Here is a 10,000-nt window from a genome sequence, read left to right as displayed (position 1 = left end):
ATTTTAAAATACTTCTGATCACTTTTAAAGCAGTAAATGGCTTGGCCCCTACCTACATCTCTGACATCATCCCTCCATACCATCCTACCCGTTCGTTGAGAACATCAAATAAAGGTCTTTTATGCGTCCCTAAAATTAACACCAACACTGCACATGGTGCTTTTAGTTATTGTGCCCCTACCCTTTGGAATTCCCTCCCCCTAGAACTAAGGTCAGTGACTTCTACTCCCGCTTTTAAAAAGGGTCTTAAAACGTTTTTATTTACACAAGCTTTTGGTTGAGTTGATTTTTATTGACATTGTTTTATTTCCTAAGGGTTTTTATGTGTTTTATTTTTTACTTTGATTTTACTTTGTGTCTAGTCTAGTGTTTGGTGTTTAAAAGGTCTTATCATTGCAATGGGTTTTATTTTGTTTTATTTCTACCTATTATTATATATGTTTATATTTTCACTCAGTTTTAGTGCTGTTTTTAAATTTTCTACTTTTCCTCCTTTTAATCTTACAGCACATTGAGTCTATGTAAGCCATATGAAATGTGCTTTATAAATAAACTTGACTTGACTTGACTTGACNACAGAAAGTCACTCACATGCACATACAGTACATAACACACACACACACACACACACACACACACACACACACACACACACACACACACACACACACACACACACACACACACACACACACACACACACACACACACACACACACACACACAAATGCTCAGCACAAATGTGTGAATGAATTTGAGATGCAAATGAACGTTGTAATCTCTCAAAGCATTGTGTACAACCATGTTTGGTGTGTTTTGAAAAGGTGTATGCAAAGGTTGAACAGGATCCCAACAAGTGTATGTGTGTGTGTGTGTGTGTGTGTGTGTGTGTGTGTGTGTGTGTGTGTGTGTGTGTGTGTGTGTGTGTGTGTGTGTGTGTGTGTGTGTGTGTGTGTGTGTGTGCGCCTGTGTGTGTGTTTCTGCAGGTGTATGTGAATGGCGAGTGGGTCACCAGCATTGGCGAGGGCGGCAGCTTTGGAGAGCTGGCGTTGATCTACGGGACGCCCCGCGCCGCCACCGTCAAGGCCAAGACTGACCTCAAGCTGTGGGGCATCGACCGCGATAGCTACCGCCGCATCCTCATGGTAAGCAGTCTCGTACACGGGTTCAAGACAATAGGAAAAAAGGAGGCGCACACAAGGCTTGTGTGAAAAAGTGTATTAAAGCCGAAATTGAACAAGTCTGAGGTTAACTGGAGAAACAGACGTTTCGGAGCTAGTCCATTCTCAATGTGTCCAGTAGTGTCTAGCACAGGGGTTCCCAACCTCTTCTAACTTGGGATCCACTTGAAACTTTCCCAAAATGTCTGACCGACTTTTGGATAGTGGTGTGCATTGGCACTGCCCTCACTATTCGATTCGATGAAGATTCGGGAGGTAGTGATTTGATTCGATTCGATTCGATTTGATTCAATTCTACGATGCATTGCAATACATTACATTTCAACTGAAAGCAAAGCAAATGTTTCATCAGTCATGATGAGGCAATACAAGTGGTCAGATACTGAGCAACATTTTATTGGCTGTTTTCTACATCAGTCTTGCGGTTTTCAATGCTTTGAAGTGCTTTTATTTAATTTAACATTCATTTGCTCCTAAGATATCCACGGAAGTAATTGAAATTTTTTAAAAATGCTGCATCGATTCTGGAACTTGCCGCATTGAATTGAATTGTCCATGCCCCGCATTGCATTGCATTGCCGAATCGATTATTGTTGACACCACCACTTTTGGAATACCTTCAGGGCCACCAGTGGGACCCGGACGACACTGTAGAATCACTGCTGTAGTTGCTAAGACACGGCCTTAGCCGCATCCTCATGGTAAGCTGTGAGAATGCTAAAGATGCCGCAAATTCTACTCCAAGTCACTCAAGCTTACAGATACAAAGGTCTCCAAGGTCTCTTTATGTGCTTCACCCCTATCAGTGAACACCTGATCCCTCGGAGTGAAAGGCTCTTCTTTGTTTTAGGCGCTCTAGCTGAGGCATAGCACGATACCGCTGAGCTAAAGGACCGGTCCGATAGCCCAACGCTACCGCAGTGTTTTGAGGCTTCGAGAGGGAGGTTTACTAACGTTCCATGCCACACTCTGCTAGTTGGCCTCCGGTACATATAGCACTCTAATAAGAGAATTGAATCTTGTTTTGAAGCTGTAACACTACAGTTACCACACTACAACACAAAAGCAACAGCTATTGAGGAGGATAACCCCATCACAACACATGTAACTTTTCACCAAACAAAGGCAAATTAAAGGCAAATTAAAGGGCAACCCTTCTGAATCCCTTACACTGGTGGCTGGCTATACACTGTGTGCAGAATTATTAGGCAAACATGTTTTTTGACCATATTGTCCATTATATGCATATTGTCCGCCACCAACCTCTATGGACATGAACACCTATTGGATTTAAGCATTCCAGGTCATGCATATTGGTATAATAAGAGACAGTGTGATCGGAGGGGCCCAATACCCTATATCAGGGCAAAATTAGTGTGCATAATTATAAGGCAACTTTGTTTTCCTCTGGGAAAATAGGCCACAAAGGAGATCTAACAAACTCTGAAAAGTCTATAAACAATTTTGAAGTCTTCCAGAGGGATGTGGCTGTCTTGAAATTGCCCAGATATTGGTCATATCCGTCTAATGCACCGTTACGAAGTCATCAGTGTCACATGCATTGTGCTCACAAAGTAACTGCCGGATTGAGAAGAATTGAAGGTCAAACTATCACAAAATGATTACCCTGCAGTGCTGTTATATCCCAGAACTGAAACCTACATTGTGTGTCCACAAGAACATTGTATTCAGCACTCAGAGACATGACCAAGGTAAAATAGGTTGAAACCTGAAGACCACTCAACAAGAAATGCAGTCAAGACTGGGTCAAGAAAGGTCTTTAGACAATTTTGTCAATGGTTTTATGAACTTGTGAAAGTGACTGTTAATGGACCAGATCGATGAGCCCATGGCTAGATCGGTAATGTGCACACTCAGATGAGTTCCTGAGTTCTACTCAAATGCCAGCAGAATACTGCATAAATACCATTGTCTTCTTGAAAGTTGCAAATTTTTCCCTCACAGATCCAGCTATGGGCTCATCCACCCTGTCTGTCAATAGTCACTTTCACCAGTCCATAATACCTTTAAAAACTCTGTCCTAGGGTATTTCTTGACCCAGTCTTGACTTAATTAACTTGTTAAATGGTTGTCTGGTGTCATCCCTTCTTACCTTTGCTATGTCTCTGAGTGCTCAACAACCTGTTCTTCTGGACACCTGATGTAAGTTTGCATTCTGGAATATGATAGCACTGCAGGGTAATAATTTTCTTGTAGTTTCACCTTAAATTCTTCAAATTTTTGGCAGTGACATTTCATGTGAGACTGATGACTTTGCAACGGTGCATTTGATACTTCTGTGCTAACGTTACCAACGTCTTGCCAATTTCAAGAGAGCCACATCCCTCTGGAAGACTTCAAAATTGTTTATAGACTTTTCAGAGTTTGTTAGATCTATTTTGTGGCCCATTTTCCCAGGAGAAAGCAAAGTTGCCTAATAATTATGCACACCGGATATTGGATGTTGGGCTCCTTTGATCACACCCCCATCTTATTATACACATATGCATGATCTGGAATGCTTAAATCCAATAGGTTTTCATGTTCATAAAGGTTGGTGGCAGAAAATACGCATAAAATGGACAATATGGTCAAAAAACATGTTTGCCTAATAATTCTGCACACAGTGTAGGTAAACACCCCTATGGTAGCCAGTCACTCTGAGCCAGTTAGCAAGTAAATAAGTCAGTAAGTGTTTGCGCTAAGAGGCTATCCATACTCCCACCCCACCCATACGGCAGGCATGCCTCCCCCACCTCCCCCACCCATCCAGAGTTCACTTCACAGGACCTGCAGCCCCCAGACTGACGTGACGTGATACACACTGCAGGCACTCAAGCAGACCGCAGAGCCGCAGACCAGACCCATTGACTCACCCAGTCCTAAATCTCAGTGCAAGTCAAAGCAGCCAAGCAGAGCAGAGCAGAGCCATAACAGTGCACTGCCGTCTGTCTATTGCAGGGGTTCCCATACTTTACTTTTACATGGTAAAGCCCCCCATATACCGGTATATTCCAACCAAGGCCCCCCTTACATGGGCCGTGCCACACTATTTTTTTCTGTTGACCCTGGTTTCACAATTCAGTGAAGGTGGTACATTTCTAAACCCATTAAAGTACTAGAGAAAACAGAATGCATAGCCTATGCAAATATTGTAAAGAATAAAATGATTCCACTGGGATAGTTTAGCTATTTGTTTGTTTATTTTGGCTTAGTTAAGTTATCCAATTTATGAAATTATTAATTTTATTTTTTAATATTTTTCCTGCCAACCTGCCGCGGCCCCCCTTGCAACCCCTCGCGGCCCCCCAGGGGTCCCCGGCCCCCACTTTGAAAACCACTGGTCTATTGCACACGGCTACTCGAGCATGTCCCCCTTCCCATCCCTTCCACCCCACAACAATAACAGCCACGGATACATACCGGTACACACACAACCATGCTCCTGTTCAGACCCCAGAGATGTTAACACACACAGAGACGCTACTTCCTAAGATCTAAGTCCTCGCTCGCTGACTTGATCACAACAACAGGTCTGGACTCGAGCATGTCAGCAACAGGTTGGGGCAAGTGAGTGGAGTGACCATGAAATATTCTGACCCAGTTGCGATGTAGAGAGGGGCAAGTAAAAGGAGTTCACCCACAGGTCTCAAATTTCACAGATGCAGTTAATCCACCTTTGTAGAAAGTTTATACACCCATTGCTCCTGTGCATTTTTATGAGTTTATTCACCAAATACAAATAGAAGTATAAATCAACAGTCACACTGCGCTAGTCACATTTACTTATATGATCTGATGTGTACACTAGGCACTATTTACAATAGCCTATTGTTGTTATTTTCAAACCCTGCCTTTAAAGGTACACTGTGCAGGAAATGGTAAAAAAATGTACTGCAACTATGCTGCTCATTGAAACTGGGCTGCCTATTGCCAAACTTGATCTTTACTTGAAAGTTTACTAAGTAATAAACAAATATTTCCTAATATGGTCCAAGTAGAGTCATTTTAGCAGATAAAAATGACTATTTTGGAAATTCAAAATGGCGGACCCTGGAGAAGCCATTTCATGTATGAAAAGTGCAATTTTTCCAGTCATAATGAACACTTAGAATTTGATGGTGGTGATAAGTATTCATGAAAAAGGTAACATTAGTCAATGGGCAGCATGAATTCTGGAAATAAAGAACTAAAAATCTCACACAGTGTCCCTTTTAATTGTACCACTACACCTCCAATCCTGACTGAAATGTGGCCTCAACAGATGCTACCTACAGTACTACACCACAGTCATAAAAAAGTCTGTGTCCATACACTTAAAGCCCCCGTTGAGTGCTTGCACCATCTATGGTGCTATCTGATTGCTATCAGCCAAGAGTCTGGCTGACTGATGAGTCAGGCATATGAAATTTCAAATGACCTGTTTCAAAGCAACAGGCAGTGAAGAAAACCGCGCACCGATGAGCTCACATTTAAGCCATTTTAATTCGTGACGTTTCGGGCCCCCCTGGCCCCTCCTCAGACTAGTCAGGGTGGCCCGAAACGTCACAAAATAAGATGGCATAAACGGGAGGTCATCGGCGTGCGGTTTTCTTCACTGCCTAGTAAGGGTGGGCGATACATATCGTCTGCGAAGTTATCGTGAATGTTGTTTTGACGATGAGTAATTTTGCAATATCGAGATATTTTTATGAAGTCGCTAAACTCAACAAAGCGCTGTGACAGGACTCCTCCAGACAGCGACAACAGCCAAGCCTTTGAGCCAATAGTAATGTTGTTGTGAACTGGAGAATAAGTCTGTGAACCAATGAGCTGAGGGGGCGGGCTGCAGCGTTTTCAGCAGAAGGAGAGAGAGTGGTCTCGTGTCACTCGTGCAGCTTTCTGCTGCTGGGCAGTGAAGGAGAGTTGCTGTTATCCAAATGGTGGATTTACATGAGGAATTCAACCATTAAACCAGCCATTGCATGATGCTGAGGACGTTTTGGAACTATGTGCTTTAATCAGCAACTGTCTGTGATTATGGAAAGCCAAATAGTTAGGAAGAGAAATAGCTTTGTCTCTGGTCTGAGAAATCGCGTTAGCATGCTAGTTAGCAAACTAAGCTAAGCAATGTTGTTCTCTACAACTACATTGGCTGTTACTCACTACTCAAACACCCACCTGCATGTATAGATATCATAACTGCTTAGGTGGACAAGTAATGTTAAGTTAGACTCGCGCAGTGAGTTAAATTACAATGTGTGAAATCCAACACATGCAATTTGCAGCTGCCATAGTTAGGTTCTGATTCCAATCTACAAATGCACTGTTTCCAGTCAAAAATGACTGTCCTCTAACAGAATCATTAGCAATACATCATACACCTATTTTTTATTTACATGGATATGTTTTCATGACAAGTGATGAAGTATTACTTTACAGTCCAGCATATGCATATTATTAAATTCAAAAAGTGAAAGCTGTTCAGCACAACATTATCGTCAAATTATCGTTATCGTGAAAATTCTAAAAATTATCGAGATAACTTTTTTTGCCCATATCGCCCACCCCTACTGCCTAGGGATTAACTTTTTTGGACCTGCACCCAAAACCAGTCTCTGGATGTGCGTGAGATTCGATTGGGATACTGTTTCAAAGCAACAGCCATGAGTTTCAGGCCTCCTAAACCACATGTTGGTGGCGTAAGTAGTTACCACAGACATGAACTTGATTTACTGCGGGTCGCAACAATTTGCTAACTGAATTGTTCAATAATAATACTATCCTGTTTTTATACAGCGCCTTTCAAGGAACCCAAGGTCACTGTACAAAGAGGGCGGGGGGTGGGGGGTGGTTAAGGGTTTGAAGGGTCAGGGGCAAAGGGGCAGTGTGGCTTACACAACAAGTGTTGTAAGACGATGTATTAGTATGTTGCAATACTTATATGCAGTCATTACGAGTTTACGGCTGTTGTGCGCCCCCCCCCCCCACCCATGAGTAATTGCAGTTGTTTAAAGCAGTACACAGTGGTTGGTATTTCAGAAGCTTCGTTTAGTAGCAGATATCCATACATGAATGAAATGAACATCCAATTTCTACAATGATAACTGGTCTATTGTTCCCATCTATCAACATAAGATCAGTTGAGTTTGGTGAGTGTTGGATAACATCTCCCAATGTAGTGCACTGATCAGGTGACAGAACAAACCAGTCTGTTTTAAAACTTGTTTCGTGATGAATGAATGTGAAGTTGTCCGTTTTGCGCAGCTCTTGCAGTGTTAGCGTTACGATGCGGTCATGACGCACGATGTACAGTCCCTTATAGGCGGCGCAACAGTTCAATACATGTACCATGGTCTCCCATTGATGTTCGCGGTGCATCAGGCAGAACGGGTCATGCTGAGATGGATATCACAGAGACAAATTTGCTTTAGTTGGTAATACCTGCAGGCGCGCTTTGATTGTAAACTTATGTATGTCGTCCTGTAATGCTGAGTTTCGCAAGAATGAATGGGAGACACTGTGGTTAGCGTGAGGCAGACAGGCCAATTGTCCCTGGAGGCGCAGCCCTGTCCAGTGCTGAACCGCACGGGCTTGAAAATATCCAAGGATAATCCCTCTGCAGTTCTCTGTGTTGAGATGTTGCATGTTACCATTGAGTGATATTGTTGCGCGGACAAATATGGTTGGGTCTGTAGCGATGTTGTCATCAAGCCCGACTGGCTGGCCTGTTGCATTTTTCCAGCACAAGTTCACATTTACGCGGTTGCAGATGTCATTCAGGTCCATCCAGTCGGAACGTACACCAAAGCCTGGTGCATTGGTGTCAAGTTTTCCGCTGTTTTTTTTTTTTTAGCAAATCCAAGAAAGCTGTCCTCCTCCGTGGATGCGCAGGGGACGTTGCGCTTCTTCAGATGCAGTAGTAGTGATTTCCGCGCTAGCTCGCGCACGGATGCGTCGTCGTTGTTAAGCATTCCCAGTAGATGGCACAGTCTAGTGGCTATGTAGACCCACTCTATGTGAGGGACCCCCAACCCTCCTTCTCCGGTTCTGTGGAACAATATGTTTCTTGTGGAGTGTGAATTTAAGCCAAACCAGCGCCTTACAAGAGTCACAACTTTATTGTTCATTTCTGTTAACACGCATTTGGGAATGTGAATATTGGCAAAAAGGTGTTGAATCTTCGACAGTGCGATGACTCTTACGGATTCTAACTTCATGGTAATGGGAAGTGGTGAGGAGTCTATCAGGTCTAGTCTGTTGTTATACTCGTCAGTCAGTTCTTGAACTTGTTCTCCCCATTCACCCGCGATGTTGAAGTGGTGTCCAAGGTAGCAGTATGTTTCATGTCGTGCGTATACTCTGATTGGATTGCCCAAGATGGTAAAAGAAGGCGGCTTGTCTTTTTTGGCTTTGTACCACCTGTTACCCCCACTACGTCATTCGTAAAACGCTGCGCATTTCCTGGGCTTTACATCTAGCCCCGACCAGGTTAGGAATTCGTCCGTGTATGAGAGCATGGTATTAATTACTTCCTCATCTCTTGAAGCCACTTGGACGTCGTCTGCATAGGCCTGCACAGGGTTAGGAGATCTAATATGCACTGGGGCGCAGAGGCACAGCCACTTCACCCAGTGATTGAGTGCCAATATGAAATTTATAGCGCTCTACGGACAGCCTGTCTTGAATCCGGTCTTTAATTCAATTGCGTTGGTTAGTCTGTCTCCACAGATAACTTGGAAATGTCCTTGATGATATTTATGAACGGTTTTGGTATATTTATTTCGCTGAGTGTGTTCATCATAACAGTATGTGGCAATGATCCAAAAGCATCGCGGAAAACGCATCTAAAGCATCTAAAATCACTGCATAAAAATGGGTAGATTCATGTTTAAAGCCATCAATCGCTGTTTTCAGACAGAATACGTGTTCATTCATGCCTTGTCGGTTTATGTAGGCTTTCTGCTTTTCTGAGATGATGCCTGTCTCAGTGAGCCATGGGAGTAGACGGTTCAAGATGCACTTCATGAAAACTTTATAGGTGGTAGGGAGTAAGGAGATGTCTCTCCACGTCGTTGGGTCTTCCGGAATGTTGTCTTTCTTGGGAATTCTATGAATGAGAGCTGCCTTCCAGGTGTGTGGTATTTTTTCGTTTATCATGCAGACATTAAATATTTGGGTTAGAATGGTAACTGTCCATTGTTTAGTGCGTTTTAGAGTTTCGTACACAACGCCATCCACTTGCCTTGTTGTTAGGAAGACTTTCAACCACTTTTAATACCTCTTGGGGTGTAAAGAGCGAGGTATTTGGGGTTTCAGTGGGGAGATTCAAATCTAATGCCCCGTGCCAAGGGGGCGCGTTTTCACCTATGTGGTAATGCGTGTCACTTACCTATTTTTTCTGATAGTAGTAATTGTACACTTGTTCTACGTCGCTAATGCTTGGCGGTGGGCTTGCGTATGTGCTGTTGTTGAGGACAATCCTAATAGCTTTGCTTCTGTTGTTAGTCCAAAGATAGGCTAGCTAGAGCGTCTCGGCCTACCTTTTCTGGAAGTCTCTGTTGTTGTGCACTCAGGATTTTGTTGAGCGCTGGTTGGATGACCTGGCGCGTAAAGCGCAGTTGATTTTGTATCCATACCGCAAGAGCCTCTGATGTTTTTACTGTCGGGGGGTTGCTGTAAACCGGGAGCTTGCTGAGTATCCGTGCAGTGTATTTCAGAAGTGGTACTCCGTATGGTCTTCCATTTCTGTGAGATGTCGAGAATGTTGAGAATGTCGAGTTTTTATGGTACAGTCCTTGAAGGATCGATATCAATTTATTCAATGGTGTCGGGTCCTT

At 43.3% G+C, this 10,000-nt stretch overlaps 1 protein-coding gene across 1 annotated transcript in view; it reads left to right on the top strand.

Annotated features, from left to right (window-relative positions):
• prkar1b (protein kinase, cAMP-dependent, regulatory, type I, beta) overlaps positions 1-10,000 on the top strand; it is a 202,962-nt gene that overhangs the window by 138,712 nt on the left and 54,250 nt on the right. The window contains exon 7 of the mRNA XM_063216510.1: positions 987-1,145. Coding sequence (XP_063072580.1) covers positions 987-1,145 — 159 coding nt within the window. The remainder of the gene's footprint in view (positions 1-986; positions 1,146-10,000) is intronic.

This window comes from Engraulis encrasicolus, chromosome 2 (assembly GCF_034702125.1).
Source record: "Engraulis encrasicolus isolate BLACKSEA-1 chromosome 2, IST_EnEncr_1.0, whole genome shotgun sequence".
NCBI lineage: Eukaryota > Metazoa > Chordata > Actinopteri > Clupeiformes > Engraulidae > Engraulis > Engraulis encrasicolus.
The sequence above is the reverse complement of the archived record's forward strand: the minus strand, read 5'-3'. Positions and strand labels throughout refer to the sequence as shown.